This window comes from Barbus barbus (assembly GCF_936440315.1).
Source record: "Barbus barbus genome assembly, chromosome: 26".
Lineage (NCBI taxonomy): Eukaryota > Metazoa > Chordata > Actinopteri > Cypriniformes > Cyprinidae > Barbus > Barbus barbus.
Window position 1 is genome coordinate 6,056,037 of NC_136754.1, and position 17,642 is coordinate 6,073,678.

The following is a 17,642-nucleotide window of genomic DNA, read 5'->3' on the forward strand; positions in this document are numbered from 1 at the left end:
AAATAAACCGCGCTGTTTCTGTCGCCTGCGGGAACCACGTCACTTTGGCGCCGAATTATACAGAGTTAAGCGCGCGGAAGAAAACATCGATGCTTCAGAAATTTTAACAACACGCCAATATATATATAAAGAATATATATTCCGGATTTATTCAGTATCAGCAGTGTAAGACCTCAACGATGCAGCGAAGCATAGCGTGAGTGTGTCTTGCTCTTCTGTGTTTTATCCGTGATGTTGACCACAGAACATTCTGATACTAGACCGCGTTTAACCTAACCTTAAATAACTTATACTGTGCCAATAAGGGGTTTTCTTTAAACTGCATGTCTTTAAATTTCTTTATGTCAGAAATTATAATACTGTATAATTTTGAGGGAGTTAATTTGTCTTTATAACGTGATCTCATTGTTTCTTGCCCACAGGTCATTCTTTCAGCCAATGAAAAGCAAGGAGAAGAGTGATGGACAGGCCAAAGCAAAGACTGAGTAAGTGACATTTAGCTGATATTTATTTGTTGAATTAAGATTTTTTTTTTCTAAACCTCAAAATTCATTTTGTGTTTATTCTGTATGAATTCTCTTCGGTGACAGCTGTGGAGTTGAAGGAATATTATAGCAATGTTATATGATAATGTTTTTCTCTTTCTTCTGCTCAGACCTGTAAAAAGTCCCCTCAAAATTCAGAATGGTGTGCAAGAAAGCGATTCACCAGTAAAGAGGGTTCATAAACGCAGTCGAGCAATCATAGACAGCGATGATGAAGATCAGCCGACAGTAAAAGAGCAGGTGCCAAAAGAGAGTGAAGTTGAACCAGTAAAGTCAGAGAAGGTAAGATTTATTGAGTTATCATGAGTTCAACCATGACGGCTTGTCAGTATTGTTGTTAACAATTCTGTTTCTATGTCTTACTATGTTAAATGCACAGAAATCTGATGTTACAAAGGCTGCTTCCACTCCGGCTTCTCCAAAAACTCCCATAACCCCGACGACTCCGGTTACATCGAGTACATCTGTTGCGGTGGTAACCCCTGCTTCCTCAGGTACTCCGGGAACTCCAGCAACTCCGACATCAACATCGCCATCAGGCATTCCCAAACGCAGGACTGGTCTGTATCAGTCTCTTCTTCTCACTTTCCTACTTATGCTACTGATAATTTATTATTTTTTTAATCATTAATACTCCAAAAAATGCATGTAGTAGATTGTGTACCACAGGATTTTCAGGAAAGTGTATGTATTAAATATAATACAGTAGGCTTTATGGGGTTAAAATCCCTCTCACATTCTCTAGCCCGCAAGCAGTTCCCCAAGAGGAAGCTGGAAAGCAGAAGTGATGGAGAGGGAGCAAAAGAGGAGGAGAAGGAGGTCAACGAAGGGCAGGAGAGTAAGAGAGCACGAGTTGGGGCCTCACCTGGACAGACAGGTGAGATGAGTTGATCTCTGCGCACAGGTGTCACCTCTCCATTATCTTAGTGTGTTTTTCATTGTTTCTTCTCTTTCTCTCTTCAACTCAGACATCGAGATGATGGAGGTGGAAGAGAAAAGTGCAGATGGGAAGACTGCAGTGGAGGAAGAGGAAGAGAAGGATGAAGCAAAAACAACCGTAGTTGAGGACAATGCTAACAGTAAGATGAAAGAAAAGAATAAAAATAAGGTACAACAGGAGAAAAAGATGAATGGAGAAAATGGGAAGAAAGACAAGAAAGAGAAGGAACATAGCAGTCCTGAACAAATGGTTAAAAAAGAAAAAAACACAGAAGAGGAAGTGGGATCGGCCAAAAAGAAACCCATCAGCAGCTTTTTTGGTAAACTTTTTGTCCTTTTCTTTCTCTATCTTCTGTCTTTTTAATTAAAGGAGTGGTTCACTCCAACATGAATACTGTCATTATTTACTTACGCCCATGACATCCCAAACCTGTATGATTACTGAAACAGTTTTCATTTGTAGTTTAACTTTTTTTTTTTTTTACACTAATTATATAACTTACAATCTTGTAGCTCCCAGAAAGTCAGCTGTCAAACTGGAAAAAGAGGCGCGAAATGAGGGAGAAAAAAAGAAGGATGGAGAGATCTCTGACGCTGCTGAACAGAAAGAGAAGAAAAGGTTGAAGTTAAAAACAAAAATTCAAATGTTAATCTGACTTGGAATATTTTACTTAAAAAATATAATTGTTTGTTTTGAAAGGGCACAATTTTTTTCTGTGACTTGAATGAGCTTTATTGTTTTGACAGTGAAAAGGGGGTGGATTCTGCGATCCAGAGCCAGTATGATCCCTCCAGATCACATTACCATCCTGTTGACCACGCCTGCTGGAGCAAGGGCCAAAAGTAATGCCTGCATTTTATTAGGTGTTAAAAAAAAAAAACCCCAGAGCTACAGTTGCATTTTTGCTACTGTACTAACTGGTCTGGTAGTGTTTATTCTAATGCTCTTTTATAACTCAAACCCTCCAACTTGTAGACTTTAAGTAAACATTGAAATATTTGTTGGAAGCTTACTGGATATTATAAAGTAGTGTGAGCATGCTGTCATTGTTTATGTAGTTTTTTACTTGTTCTGATTGTATTTAGGTTTCAAAGTAATTTTTATTAGTTGTTCATTTCTGTAGATTATATTTATGAAAAAAATATGTAAGAATCAACTTTTGTTAGCTATTTTCTTTAATAATGCAAAAGTTAATGGAAAAAGCCTATTGGCTCTTCTGTTAAGGGAACCAGGGTGATGCTCACTTATGAATTGACCTGCAAAAATGTGTCGTCTCTGCAGCACTTAATATCATTGTTATAATAAAGTGAAATGGAAACGATTAATCCATTACAGTTATAGTCTTTTTTTCCCCCAATGCATTAACAAAAAGCTTAATACAATTGCAGAATATATTTTTCTTGCTAAAGCAATAAAGCTTGATTGACGCTTTTTCTATGGAAGTTCATTGTTGTATGTTTTCTTTATCTCTTCTCTTTCTCAAGAGTGCCATATTTGGCTGTTGCTCGCACCTTTGAGAAGATTGAAGAGGATTCGGGCAGGTATGAAGTACATTAGAATTATTCTGTACTGTGTATGTGTTTTCTCTTACATCTATTAGAGTTTAAAAATAGGTGTGTGGAGCCGTTAAATTTCTTCTTTTTTTTTTTTTTTTTAGGCTGAAGAACATTGAAACGCTTTCCAACTTTCTGCGATCTGTCATTCTGCTTTCTCCAGGTGAGTGTGTGTGTTTAATTAATTGAGTCTAGATAGGTTATTAATTATTTATGCTTGACAGGGGTTGTTTTTCTTTCTTTCTTATTCAAGAAGTGAATAGGTGAACAGGTTAATGACTCTGTTAGGGTGGCAGATTGAAGAAAAGACTTTAACTTGATCTTGTGCAAAACATAAAAATGTAGCATACATTCAAAATATGTAAGCTTCACTGTTTCCATCTGTTCAATACTCTGTTGTTTCTGTAGATGACCTGTTATGCTGTGTGTACCTGTGTCTGAATCAGCTCGGCCCTGCATATCAGGGTCTGGAGCTGGGCGTTGGGGAGACCGTCCTGATGAAAGCTGTCGCTCAAGCAACTGGTAAATATATTTGTTTTCCTTATTGTCATTCACAATTCTTCTTGCCTGACCCCTGTACTGTCAACTTCTGTTACCAGGGCGACAGCTGGACAAAATCAAGGCGGAGGCTCAGGAGAAAGGTGACCTGGGATTGGTTGCTGAAAGTTCTCGCAGCAACCAGAGAATGATGTTTGCCCCGGCCAATCTGACAGCAGGGGGCGTTTTCAACAAACTGAAAGAGATTGCTAACATGAGTGGAAACTCAGTGAGTACAAATGCAGTAATGACAGCAATATTGTGAATGTATTATTACAATTTAACACGTTTTTTATATTAATATATTTTAAAATAAAATTTGTGATGGCAAAGCTGATTTTTCAGTATCATTACTCCAGTCTTCAGTGACACATGATCCCTCAGAAATCATTCTAATATGCAGATTTGCTGCGTAAGAAATGTTTCTTATTAATAATTTCAAAACTATTTTGCTGCTTCATATTTTTGGAAATCATGATCATTATTTTTCAGGAGTCTTTTAATAAAGTTCAAAAGAACAGCATTTAAACATCATAAATGTTTCAATTGTCACTTTTGCTCAATTAAAAAACAAACATTTGAACAAGTTTTTGTCCATGTAATGTATATGTTCTCAATGAAAATCCACTTCCTCTCTCTCTTGCTCTTTCTCTCTCTGTGTTAGGCAATGAATAAGAAGATTGACATTATTAAAGGCTTGTTTGTGGCGTGTCGGTTTTCTGAGGCTCGATACATTGTGCGGTGTGTCATTTTACCTTTTACCCATGACTTTTACATTTTTCATCTGACCAACCATGCAGAAATGTTGAGTTCATTCTGAAAAATACTGAATTATGAATGTAATTTATGGATGACAGTTGATTCTTGCTAAATCTAAATGATGTGCTGCTGGTCTTGATTACTGCTATATGGTGACAGATTAATATGAATATTAATGCGGAAGTGAAATGTTAGTTTGATTGGTTGCTTATGTGTTTGGCAGGTCACTGGCTGGGAAGCTGCGTATCGGATTGGCTGAGCAGAGTATTCTCACGGCTCTCAGTCAGGCTGTGTGTCTGTCGCCCCCAGGCCAAGGTTTGAAATGATCCTAATGAAACTGGCATTAACACACATCATAATCTGAGCATTGATAGAACCTCCAGGCATTCGGCATTTGCAATTAGATTACTCTCTGCCGTGATGAATAAAAAATTAATAACGTTTAAACATGTAAATATTAATTAGGTGTCTATTTAGTTTAGCAGTGCTGAAATGTTACTAATATGTTTTTTTTTGTGTTGGTTCAGAGTTCCCACCGGCTGTGCTGGACGCAGGGAAAAGAATGAGTGCAGAAAACAGGAGAGTGTGGCTGGAGGAGAAAGCACTGATCCTAAAACAGACATACTGGTGAGTGTGTGTGTGTGTAAAACTGCAAGAGACTGATCAATTTTTTTTTAAAGTACCAATAAAAACATTTATATATGTACAAGTATGTTACAAAATTAAATAAAAAAAATTATTTTGCCAATGTTTTAAAATGTACTAAAATAATAATACAGTGACTTTTCACAAATATACTTTTTTATTTTTACTGTACTTTTGATCGACTCAATGCGCACACACACTCGTTTCACTATTCTTCCTTGTCTAGCAATTCAAATGTGGGCAGAATTCAACTACTGTAATTTCTTAATGAAGCACAGCAAAGCAGTGATGGTTTCATCTACATAAATCACTTTAATACACTTTATAATTTAAATTTAAAACTGATTTAGGGGTTTGCATCAATACTCAAACACATTCACGTAAGTACCTGTGGCTTTTCATTTATTAGTTTTCAGGTAATGATTAAAAAACTATTTTAGGTCCTCCAATTGAGAAAAAACACCATTGTAAATAGTATGAGGTGTATCGGGTACCCCAAAAGGCTGAATAATATCAAGAGATGTTTTTGACTCCTTAACATGGCTGTGGTCATATTTCAGTTTTTATTTTGCTAATTGCGTTTTGTAAAGACATTGTAAATAGACTGTTTTCACCCTCCTAGTCTAGTGACTTTAATAGTATTTTAATAGGGTCTCTGGTTTAGAGCTCATTAGCAAAGATTTTGGAAGTCTGGTTTATTACTGCAAAAATGTAGCTTTATAAACTATTGATATGTACAAATTTAATTCTTCCTATTCCAATTAGTGAAAAGAGATTCATATTGCGATGAATGCATATGCAAGCCCAATCAAAAGGCTGAAAGAATCAAGATTTGTTTTATATTCTACCCTATTGGCTAACATATAGACTGAGCACAACCTGATTGTCAAACACAAACTGGTGCTGTGAGGGATAATTATCCATATACTACAAACAATATTTCAATTACGACTGCAGGTGTCCACTGCATAACAAGTGCCTGTTTAATGAGTATTAGCATAATTTTTACCCTACAGGAAGTCTGATTTTAGCAAATTGGACAGGTGTTGCAGTTACTACATATCACCTCAATGCATACAAATAATGTTTTCATTGCTTTCACTCATATTGTTGCTCCTAGTGAGATGCCAAATTATGATGCAATCATTCCAGTATTGATGAAGGAGGGCATAGATGAACTACCCAATCACTGCAAGCTCACCCCAGGTACTGACCAATCACAACTTGCTCAGTTCTCCCACCAACAAATAGAAAATTTAGTTTAGAAGGAGACTAAACTGCATTGTGTTTTACAGGTGTGCCCCTGCGGCCCATGTTGGCTCACCCGACTAAAGGGGTTGGTGAGGTAATGAAACGTTTTGATGAGGCATCTTTCACCTGCGAATATAAATATGATGGAGAGAGAGCCCAGGTGTGTGTTGTTTTATTCTTATTCCACAAGGTGGAGCCTCAGCCATAAAAGTGACTTTCTGTTTCCTTAGCAATATCATTGATTCAAATTTTAATTGCTTTTTTGTTTTGCATTTAACAGATCCATATTCTTGAGAATGGAGAGGTGCGCATTTTTAGCCGAAACCAAGAAGACAACACAAGCAAATACCCTGATATTATTTCACGAATCCCACAGGTAACACACATGCACCCAGAAAGATAGAAATAAATAGAAATCAGATGGACACAAAAGCAAATCTCTGGGTTCAAACAGGTGCGCACTGTTCAATTTCTTTCCACAGTTTGGTTGTCTGATTTCAGGTATAATAAAAGATTCCATCATACGGCAAAATTGGCAGTCTGGGATTGCCTAAGCCTCAGTGTGACATGCTCACTGATGCCCAATTAATTGCTTTTGCTAAGAAACCTTAGCCTTAGAGGTTCTAGCAGAGTGGTTATGTTGGTGATGTGTTATGTAAAACATTTTGGGGTTGAAGCTTAATGTATACTAATACAGAGTTTTAAAATAATAATTAAAAAAATAGAACAATTAATAATATTTCAGTAATTGAAAAAAAGTATAAATACTTTATGACATGGAAAAACTTAAATCAAAATGATAAATGTTGCTTTGACAACTAACTGAAATAAGTTTGTTTTAAAATGACTAAAACTGAAATAATAAATATTAAAGTAATACTAAAATGGAGCGATCATAATTCAGAACTCACACGGACTGGTGACTTCAAACGCTCATGCAATGTGTGTTGCAACTTAAAATGTTAAGTTGCTTAAATTTTAAATGTTAAAATATCGGAATCGGTCGATAACGACTTTAAATGTAAATATCGGCATCAGCCTGATTATGAAAAATGATGCCAATATGTCTTGCCAATAAGAGGAATACCTTAACTCACGTGTTCAGGGTGTGCTAGCATTCTGTGTGTGATAGAGTACACAGTAATAGCACGTGCAGCGGCAGCCTCCCCTGGGTCCTAATGCCCATTAGGTAAGGAGTTTTAATCTGTAGGGTGCACTGTTGGCCTACTTCTAATTAAATTTAAAAATAAAATAGCCTACTCAAATAACATTTAGACTGTGTTTCTGATTAAATAAAGCAGTAATTGGTGCCATAAAATAATGATTATGTTTTGATTGGTCAGAAGCTATAGCTTACATGAAAACATAACACCAACATAATTTTTATATGTTCTGATTTACTCGGTGTAATATTATTTTTTAAACAAATCATAAGCTCTAAAAGGTTTTCAGAATTTTTACAACTTTATTTTTAGATCATCTACAAATATTAAATCTTAAAGTAAAATGTTAGGGTTAACTGCATCTTTCTGGGAAGATAATGCAGAGATTGATATATTATAGTTATTTTAAAAGCTTCAATGTACTGTCATTTTTTTTTTTTAATTCTAACAAATAAGTTCTTGTTAAAAACTAACCAATATTAAATATAATTTGCTTATAATTTCTGCACAGAAGAGACTTGGTGTTGTTTCCAAACAAAAGGAAATATATCGGTATCGGTCAGAATTAGCATATCGGCAAAAATCCAGTATCGTGCATCCCAAGTTAAAATGCTTGTACAGTCAAGATATTTGATGTTGCACAGTCTGCTTTGGCTTTCACCCTATATCTCACTAATATTGTACATTCTGACAGCTGTTGCACAGTACTCCCACAGTGGGCACCTGACTACAGTTTTGCATTGTATTAAGGCTGGAATACACTACAGGACTTTTCAAATCTAAACGACTGAGGATCACACACTACCAGATATTACAATCGTTCCGAATATAATAAAAATGCGCCTCAATGCTAACAGATGCTTGACAAATGAAAAAGTGTTCTAAAATCACATGATTTTCTGTGACGTCTGTCAACATCTGCTGCTCAATGTCTACAGATTGACTTTGACTTTTGGCAACCAACGTCAGCCAATCTGGGCAAAAATCTGGACGAAAGTCGTGTGATGTATTCCAGCCTTTAGTAAGAAAAAACACTGCCAGTCAGAACATATGATGTTGAATATGCAGCAATTTTGGGAATCTGTTCAAATGAGATTTCACCGTGGGTGGAGGTTCCCAACATGACACGACTAAAATAGAAAACCAAGCGCCTGGCGAACTGTTTGCAGAAACTCAGACTAACTTCGTTGAGATCACACCTGGTTTGGATACGCTGTTAGGGTCTTTCTCACAGACTCTCTCTTTCTCTTTGTTTCTGCGAGTCTCTCTGTATCTGTCTCTTTCTCTTTTTCAAAGGCCATATTTGTCCTCTGTCATCCTGCTCTGTTCTCCTCACAAGAAAGCAATAATGGATTCCAGCCCTAAAGCAAAGAAAGCATTTGATGAATGACACAAGCTCACATGCAGACAAATCAATGAAAACGCTGTTGTTTTGCTTATCAGTGTCCATATCCAATCTCAGAACCGTAATATCTCTCTCTGCCTTCCCTTTCTCAGTTGTCTGATATTCAATGCAAAATCTCATTATTGTACAAGTATCAAATTATGGTACAAGAATCAAAACCGTCTGAGTTGTAAACAAGATGTCATTTGGGGAAATAAGTTCACTGAGCAGCAGAATATAGTTGTCAGTGGTGTTTTGAAGTGCTAAATATGGTAACGTTCTTGGTAATGGAAAAAGATTGACAAATGCATTTATATATATATATATATATATATATATATATATAGTTTCTATATATATATATATATATATATCACTAAATTGGACTTATTAAATAATTGAAATTAAGTTTATTAAATAATACAAATTAAGCTCAATTGACAGTATTTGTTCCATAATGATGCTTATCACCATTTAATTTTATCTTGTATTTCCATTTTTGAGAAAAAGAAAATCTTGGTTACATTTGAGGCACTTGCAATTGAAGTGAATGGAGCCGATCCACAAACATTAAAATATTTTATTAATAATACTTATCCAATTGTACAACTTGAGTTGAAGTTCCATAAACACCAAAATGATGGGAAAAATGATGTAAACCAGTTTACAGCTCAAATAACATACTTTTTAACAGAAGAGTTAATTTCCTTTTATAAAGTTATAAGCTTTCCATTTCTGTTTTTAAAATTCTGCCAAAAATGGTGCCCAAGCACTGAAGTTGTCCATCAACATAGTCTTAATTTTTTTTGCTTTTAAAAAAAAATTAGGATGAAAGATGAGTGTTTTTTTGTTTTGTGGTAATCAACAATATGTAATCGTCAATAATTGAGCCTAACTTGTATTGAACAACTAATATAGGCCGTTCAGACCAAAACAATAACTTTATTAGTCAGCACTAATAACTGATAAGCTTCTGTCAGTGCATTCTGCAATTTTGTCATCTGCTGCTTTAAATGCTCAAACTCTTTAAGTGGATTCTGATTGGCTGTCAATGTTTTTACTGTTAATCAGCTAGAAAAAAGCATGATTTTAACAATATTGTTCCTTTCTGTCATTATCGTTATAGTTGTAGTGAGGACTTCCCTGTTCACCAAGATAAGAATGATTATTGAAACGTTATCAGTACTTATCGTTCTTGGTATGAATGGCCCTTTAGTCACTGTCACGATGGTTACAAGTTGTATTCTCAGTAATCATGAGAATAGAAAAGGGACTTGATTCAGTTATTCATACAGGCTGAATTCAAGCTGTTCCTGTAAGATGTTGTATGAACAGGCACATCTGTTATTAAATTCCGTTGTCAATCCCAAACACTGACTGTGTGAATGCATTCAATTATGTGGGAGAATTATAAACGTTTACAAAACCGCCCCATACCTTCTGCTGCAGCTCTTACAAACTCAATATGCACTTGTAACATCTATTGAATTGTAAATGTCACACAGCCTCAGGGTTCGATGGGTTATGTGTTGGTGAAGTGGTAGTGTTTAAAGCTCAGGTGACCTTATAAACAAGTAATTTTAAGATGTTATGGCTGTGGGGGGCATATCTGCGGGGTGAGGCATTACTTGGCGTCGATGATCCAGTCTATTCAGGTGTTGATGGCAGATTTAATAAATGTCCTTACCTCTCTCACGCAGGTGAAGAAAGAGAACGTACGGTCCTGTGTTCTGGATTCAGAGGCGGTGGCTTGGGACAGAGAAAAGAAACAGATCCAGCCTTTTCAGGTCCTCACCACAAGAAAGCGAAAGGTAAGAGGTACAAATAGAGAGAAATTCGAGGAGAGAAACAGCTGAATATAGAGGAAAGACATGTAATTGAATAGTTATATATAGAGAAGAGAGATATTCCGGTAGCATTTGGGAAGAGGACATGTCCTCCAGTATGACATGCTGCATCTTAAACCATTTTAAATATAAAAATCAAATCTTGATGTTTATTAAAAGCCCTTTAAAGGGCACCAATTATTCATTTTTTACAATATGTAATAAGTCTCAGGTGTCCCCAGATTCTGTCTGTGAATTTTAGCTCAAAATACCCCACAGCTCATTTATTTATTATATAATTTTGAAAATGCCTATTTTATGTAAGCAGAAATGGGCTGTTTTCATGCCTGTATCTTTAAATGCAAATGAGCTGCTGTTCTCCTCCCCATTTTCCAAAATAGCACTGTGCCTTTACAGCTCGTACCTCAGATACTCTGATAAAAAAAAACATTTGTTCTGTTTTGATTATCATGTCTATTGTGATGAAATCATGCATTTTAAAGCCTTTTTAGTTTAAACTTATTATATAAGGTTTTCTGTGTGCACACATCCGAAGCGAACACACAGAAAGTGGCTGTTAGACGGTAAACTGGTAAACTTAGTTCTCTTTCATGTCTTACTGCACTTCAACTGTCAAATACACACAATCTTGTTAAAAACACACAAGTTGTAAAAACAGTCATTTATGTCTGTAAAGGTCATGGCATTAGAACATATACACTGTTATCGCTTGCGAAAACAAAATTGTGGTGCTTTGGGTGGAAACGTGCAGATTAAGGGGCGGTAATATTATAATAAGGTCCCTACATCACTAGGAGAGCGAAATCTGAGCGGCTTGTTTTTTTCTTACCAAAGAAAGAAAAAAGGCTTACCAATACAAATGTACTGGGCTGGCCTTTCTCAAGTTTTCTGGGTTGGTCGATGCAACGGGGACACGATTATTGTGCTTAAATATGGAAAAAGTCAGATTTTTATGATATTCCCCTTTAAAAATTTACACAAGTTTGTGTGTGTATTTCAGGATGTGGATGCATCCGAGATCAAGGTTCAGGTCTGTGTGTACGCCTTTGATCTGCTTTACCTCAACGGAGAGGTAAGACCATGATAACAGCTCAGCCAATCACATTTGAATAATTTTGCATGTCTCAGAAATCTCCCTTTTTTTTACATGCTATGTGCTATTTTACTGAATTATGTATCTGTCTGTCACAGTCTCTGGTGCGAGAGCCTCTAAGCAAACGCAGGGCTCTATTACGGGAGAGTTTTGAGGAGAAAGAAGGAGAGTTTGTTTTTGCACGATCTCTGGAGTCTGACACCACAGAGAGCATTGCGGAGTTCCTGGAGCAGTCTGTACGAGGTGTGTGAATGACAGATTGTGTTTGTACTTTTTATATAATAAACAATTACTGTATTGTATTGGTTTGCCATTAAAAAATGTGGGTCCAAAACCAGTTGACAATTGACTGACATTTAGAGTTACTCAATAATCAGTATTAGTAATATTTAGAATTTGCTAATTAATCTAAGGAGTTTGTAATGTTTTGCAGATTCTTGTGAGGGCCTAATGGTGAAGACATTGGAAAAACATGCAACTTATGAGATTGCCAAACGCTCCCACAACTGGCTCAAGGTATCGCGCACCACATTGTGATTGTTCATAATGAAAATACGTTTTATTTTTAATAAATATTAATGTTTTAAACATCTGAATGCTATGTAGTTAATAAAAGAATTTCTGAAAAAATGTTATGAAGTCAGACTGCAGGAACACAAGGTGCTATAGTCTCAGACAGACAAACGGATCCTTTGTGTTTAAAAAAATAAAACCCAGACAAGTATTCAAAGTCAGAAGGAAGGTGTAAGTCATTAAAGTGTCATTTCCACCCCATTAAGCTTTTGTCTTGCTCTGTGTCTGTATCCTGGCATTAAGGCTCAGTGTTATGATGGAATATATAATCTGACCATAGAAATGAGACAAACGGTAGAGATTCTGCTTTACCTTATATAATGTGATATATCCATGGTGTTTTAAAGACAACAAAATACAGAAAACTTTAGTGTACTCTGCAAACTGTTGTTGAGGATTGTTTTTTAGGTTCTAGATTGTAACAGAAGTTTTAGTTTTAGTCTGGTTTTAACGCTAGTTTGTTTATGGTTGCCAAACAACTTGACTTGTCAATACTGAGTTCAAGTAATTGCTGGTTACTACAAGTGAGTCTCATCCAGTCGAATTCAGAATGTATTACTGTTATTAGTGTCTTGTTTTCTGTCTCAGTTGTATCTAATGTGAAGCAGCTGTCTTGCACTGATGCCAAACTTACTCATTAGTTGTGAATAATTGTTTGGTATGCATCCATCAAATTACAAATTAAAGAAAAAATATTCAAATGAGATGAAGTACACTTAATTTGGCAAGTGTTTCATTCATCGGAATACCAAAAACGCGTTACATCATGGTAATGTGAAATAAAACTTCAGTTTTTAGCAGAATATTGTGTATTCTCAAACTCGTACTGTACTCATACTGTTAGGTTAATCAAAAACGCAGTAAAAAATATTTAGCTGAATTTTACAGCAGTCATTACTCCATTTAAATTTTGAAAAGAACAGTGTTTATTCCACAGAAATATTGTAACAATGTAACAGGTTTAACTGTCACGTTTGATCGCTTTAATTCATCCTTGCTGAACTATGAACCTCCCTCTCTCAAACCCCTAGATGTCACATGAATTTTATTTTACAATGATTCTGTTTGCTGCTTAAATCTCCAAATTCATGGTCTCAAAAGGGGGGTTTCACACAGCCCTTATGTTTCAAACTTGTTTAACTTACTTTCTTCATTCTAACACTACATGTTCAGCAGAATGACAGCCTCAGTCACTATTCACTTCCATTGTATTAAAACAGTGCGGTAAAAGTGAATGGTGACTGAGGCTGTCATTGTGCCAAACATTTATTTTTGAGTTCAGTGGAAGAATGAAAGTCGTACAGGTTTGAAATGACAAAGGGGAGAGTGATGTTTGATATATACAGTGTTGATATTTATTTATTTATTTATATTTTGTTTATGTACTCCACAACACAACAGATATAGTTTAAAATATTTTCTTGCAGTGTCGTTTAGCAATTTATTCTTATTTATACTACTGTCAGAACTGTCATTTGCTTGTCTGCTGTATTGTTTCTAATGGTTTGTTTCTGCAGCTGAAGAAGGACTATCTGGAGGGTGTTGGAGACACAGTGGATCTGTGCGTGATTGGTGCTTATCTGGGGAAGGGGAAGAGAGCAGGCAGCTATGGAGGATTTCTACTGGCCTGCTACGATGAGGAGAACGAGGAGTTCCAGTCTGTCTGCAAGGTGTGTGTGCAGTCTGAGAGAGGCCAGGGAAAACTAGGACTGTAAATCCATTAAAGATTTTAATCAAGTAAATTAATAAGTAATTGCATCATATGCAGATTTGATCAATTTAATTACTCACATATGTCATTTGCAGCAGATTTTGTAACAAGTTCTTTTGTAATATCTAATTCATAGATAGATAGATATTCAGTATTGTGAAATTATTACAATTACAATTTCTATTTTAATATATTTTAAATGTATTCCTTTGATGGATCCTCCTGAATATCCTTTCAGCATCATTACTAAGAATCTTCAGTGTAACATGTTCCTTCAGAAATCATTATAATATATTGATTTGGTGCTCAAGAAACAGTTCTTATTAACTCTTTCCCCCGCCAGCTTTTTTTTAAAACAGTTGCCAGCCACCGCCAGCATTTTCACCTAAAATTGACAGCCCTCAGAATATTTTCTGCTGTGAATATACGAACATTTTATATATCAAAATAAAGAACTGAGCCTCTGCTTTTAAACCAAAAAAAAACTATTTTATTCTATCTTCATGTGTTCATGTTTTATCATCACTTGAATAGGTTTTATCAGAAATACAACATTTTGGACAAAAAAACTGAGGAAAAATGCATTTTTATCAAAGTAGTGCATTTTCAGGCAAAATACATTCAGATGTCATATTCATTCACCTGTAAATAATTACATGAATAATTATGAAAGAAATTGCATTCAATAAACAGACACACACACATAGGCTACATATAATAAAATTAATAATAGTAATAATAATACATTTTATTTGTAACGCACCTTTCTTGCAATCAAGGCACTATGTTTACACACACACACATAGGCTACATATACAGTATATGTATACCCTTATATAGATAAAACACACACATACACACACACATTCAGATAGACGGATGAACGGTCTATCCATGTTTCTGTGTCCCGATCAGATTCAAAATGGTCAAAACATGATCTACATGTATGATCTACATTTTCTCTGATCCTTCCGTTTATGCCGATCGTCTTGTATTCGCACCTGAAAGACCCGGGAAGTCCCGTAACTCATTCAGGACATGCGCTAGGGCTTTCCTTACTGTAATGCACCTAGAACACGGATTGCTGTAAAAACTTGTCAATGGCTGGGAAGCGTTGTCTCTTAATTGACGAGATATCTCGTCAATTTTTAACATGTTGAAAACAGCTGTGCTGTTACCATACATTTTTTTTTTTTTTCTAGGATATTTGATTAATAGAAAATTCAAAACAACATAATTTATTTGAATTAGAAATATTTTTGTAACATTTATAAATGTTTACTGTCACTTTTGACAATTTTAATGTGTCCTTGCTATATGAAAGTATTAATTTATCTCAAAAAATGACCCAAAATATTTGAACATTAGAGTATTAATACAATTGTCGTGTTCTTGTCATGTAATTATTTGTTTATTTTTGGCAGATTGGAACAGGCTTCAAAGATGAAGATCTGGAGCAACATTACAATTTCTTAAAGGTAAAGCAAGATTTGCACTTTCTTGGTTTCCATGTTTGTGTTCCTGTATTTATATACAGGAACATATAGTTCAGTGCACATAAAGTTCAATGTCTTTGTGCAATCCACCTCAGGAGCACATCTTACCCAAACCACGTTCATATTACCGTGTGGACCAATCAGCAGAGCCGGATGTGTGGCTGGAGGCGGTGCAAGTGTGGGAGGTGAAATGCGCTGACCTTTCACTGTCTCCGGTCTACAAGGCAGCGATGGGATTGGTCAGTACACCACGCACATGTGAATCATAAAGCTGAATCAGTGTTTTTGATGACTGATGTTTTTGATGTATAGATCATGGTAACAGCTCATTGTGCTTAACTTTGTCTCTTCATGGTGCCATTCTCTCCTTGGCCATCAGGTGGACCCAGAGAAAGGCATTTCACTTCGTTTCCCACGGTACCTCAGGATTAGAGATGACAAAAAGCCAGAGGATGCCACCTCAGGGTCACAGGTAACATGAAATGCAGAAAAACAAGGAGCAAGACACACAAGTGGAATGGTTTTTGCATTTAGTTAATATACAGTGCTAATGCGAATATAGTGGGTCCAAAAGGTTTGAAAAAGTAAAAGCAAGTTTTGACATTGAAATGAGTAAGAAATACCATAACTTATAAATCAATATATAATCAATATTTCATTCATTCCTTTATAAATAAAAAATATAGTAGAAAAAGCACAAGTATCTAAGGAGTCTACAGTAATTACCCCACATGGGACGTTTCTTTCATAAGTGCATAATGTATGGAAAATGCAGGTTATGGCACCGTGTGAGTGATGTAGTTCCATGGCATAAGAGACAGGAAGAGTGAGATTTTAAAGTAGTTTTTCCTTCTGAAAGTCAAACGTGATGACATTGGCGTAGTTCGGAGCTTCGTGACATCGTGATTTAGTGGAGCAAGTGGAGTGGATCCGTTAAAGGAAATCTATCTTTTTTCGCTCTACACTGTCTTTCTTTCTTTTCCCCCTCATTTTCACAGTTCATTTATTTCGGTTTCCTTTTATTCCTTTCTCCCGATGGTTGGAAACGCACAGGCACACAAACACACCCTCTCAAAATGAACTATTCTGATCTCCTGCATCAGTCTTTCTCTCTCTCTTTCTCTCTTTCAGATGGCAGATCTTTACAAGAAACAGCAGCAGATTCAAAATCAGGGTGAAAAACAAGATCTGGAGGACTACTATTGATCGCTGCGCTCTGATTGGCTCCTGATGTCAGCTTGTCTTATTCCTATTGGGCAATGGAGCGTTTTTCAATGTTTTGTTGAATATTAATGTGCTGAATTTTAATGCTGTGATATTGTGCGACTTAATGAAAAATGGAAATTAACATGTAAATAGTCTTTCAATGATACGGAGCTAAAATAAACGTGCTTTTCACAAACTGACTTCCTTGGGTATTTTTAGCATAGTTTTTGTGAATGTTTTTGTCTTTTTTGTGTACTTCGCATGTGATTCCTCGAGGTCATGGTTGAATTTCACACATTTATCAGCTTTTGAATGCCCATTAATATGCCGTTTTAAGTCTGTATATATGCACAGACGATTATGTGAGTGCATATTCATATTGAAGTGTGTATCTATAGCGTAGTGTGTTTCCAATGAATTGGGCAATGGATCTATTGTCAGTGACCAAAGATGGAAAATTAAATTATCCAGCTTTTTCTTTCCATTGCTTGCTTTTGTACTCTCCATCACTTCCTTCAAAGAATTCCCTTTCTCTTCTCCACTATTTGCTCACCCTCTCTGAAATGAGACTGGCAGGTTTTGACACTGCTACTGTCAGAGTTAAGACACTAAAGAGAATTTTAAAGTGTTGCTGTGACAGTCTAGTAATAGTGAGCATTCGTGGGAGAGGCTTCACCCATCTGTGGAAGTCTTTGAGAAAGGAATTACAATGAATTAATACAAGTTTAATTTATGTGAAATTAATACAGTATTAATAATTCAACCGTTAGTGCTCATTAAAATAGCCCATGAGCGGTACTTGCTTGGTTTGGATTGCAGATAAGAGCATTGATTTTAAGAGCCTTGAAGCATTCGGCTAAATGACTCTGCTGTTCATTAGTAAGGGGTTGTGTTATAACCACATGTTTTTATTAACTGGAATCTAAGCACTAAACCAAT

The 17,642-nt window shown here is 35.9% G+C and overlaps 1 protein-coding gene across 2 annotated transcripts; it reads left to right on the forward strand.

The window, feature by feature from the left end:
• The first annotated feature begins 14 nt into the window (after nt 1-14).
• On the forward strand, nt 15-17,185 carry LOC306846649 (DNA ligase 1-like). 2 transcript variants are annotated; one of them, XM_079380167.1, is made up of 27 exons: nt 15-196; nt 423-485; nt 656-827; nt 925-1,105; nt 1,291-1,422; nt 1,514-1,804; nt 1,998-2,103; nt 2,232-2,327; nt 2,970-3,026; nt 3,143-3,201; nt 3,447-3,560; nt 3,638-3,804; nt 4,240-4,316; nt 4,558-4,649; nt 4,862-4,961; nt 6,100-6,185; nt 6,275-6,390; nt 6,511-6,606; nt 10,478-10,588; nt 11,625-11,696; nt 11,816-11,960; nt 12,151-12,233; nt 13,808-13,960; nt 15,426-15,479; nt 15,593-15,736; nt 15,877-15,969; nt 16,629-17,185. In XM_079380167.1, exons 1-27 carry the CDS (start codon nt 180-182, stop codon nt 16,701-16,703), a joined length of 2,952 nt encoding a protein of 983 aa, XP_079236293.1. In that variant the 5' UTR covers nt 15-179; the 3' UTR covers nt 16,704-17,185. The 2 variants fall into 2 exon arrangements, with proteins under 2 accessions (XP_079236293.1, XP_079236294.1); XM_079380168.1 differs by having other exon boundaries at nt 925-1,039.
• The last annotated feature ends 457 nt before the right edge of the window (nt 17,186-17,642 follow it).

What these genes read in the sequence shown, in the direction of transcription:
- LOC306846649 (XM_079380167.1), top strand. An exon ending in TGCTTTACCTCAACGGAGAG is followed by an intron (nt 11,697 to 11,815) that starts GTAAGACCATGA and finishes TGTCTGTCACAG; the next exon opens with TCTCTGGTGCGAGAGCCTCT. An exon ending in ATGCCACCTCAGGGTCACAG is followed by an intron (nt 15,970 to 16,628) that starts GTAACATGAAAT and finishes TCTCTCTTTCAG; the next exon opens with ATGGCAGATCTTTACAAGAA.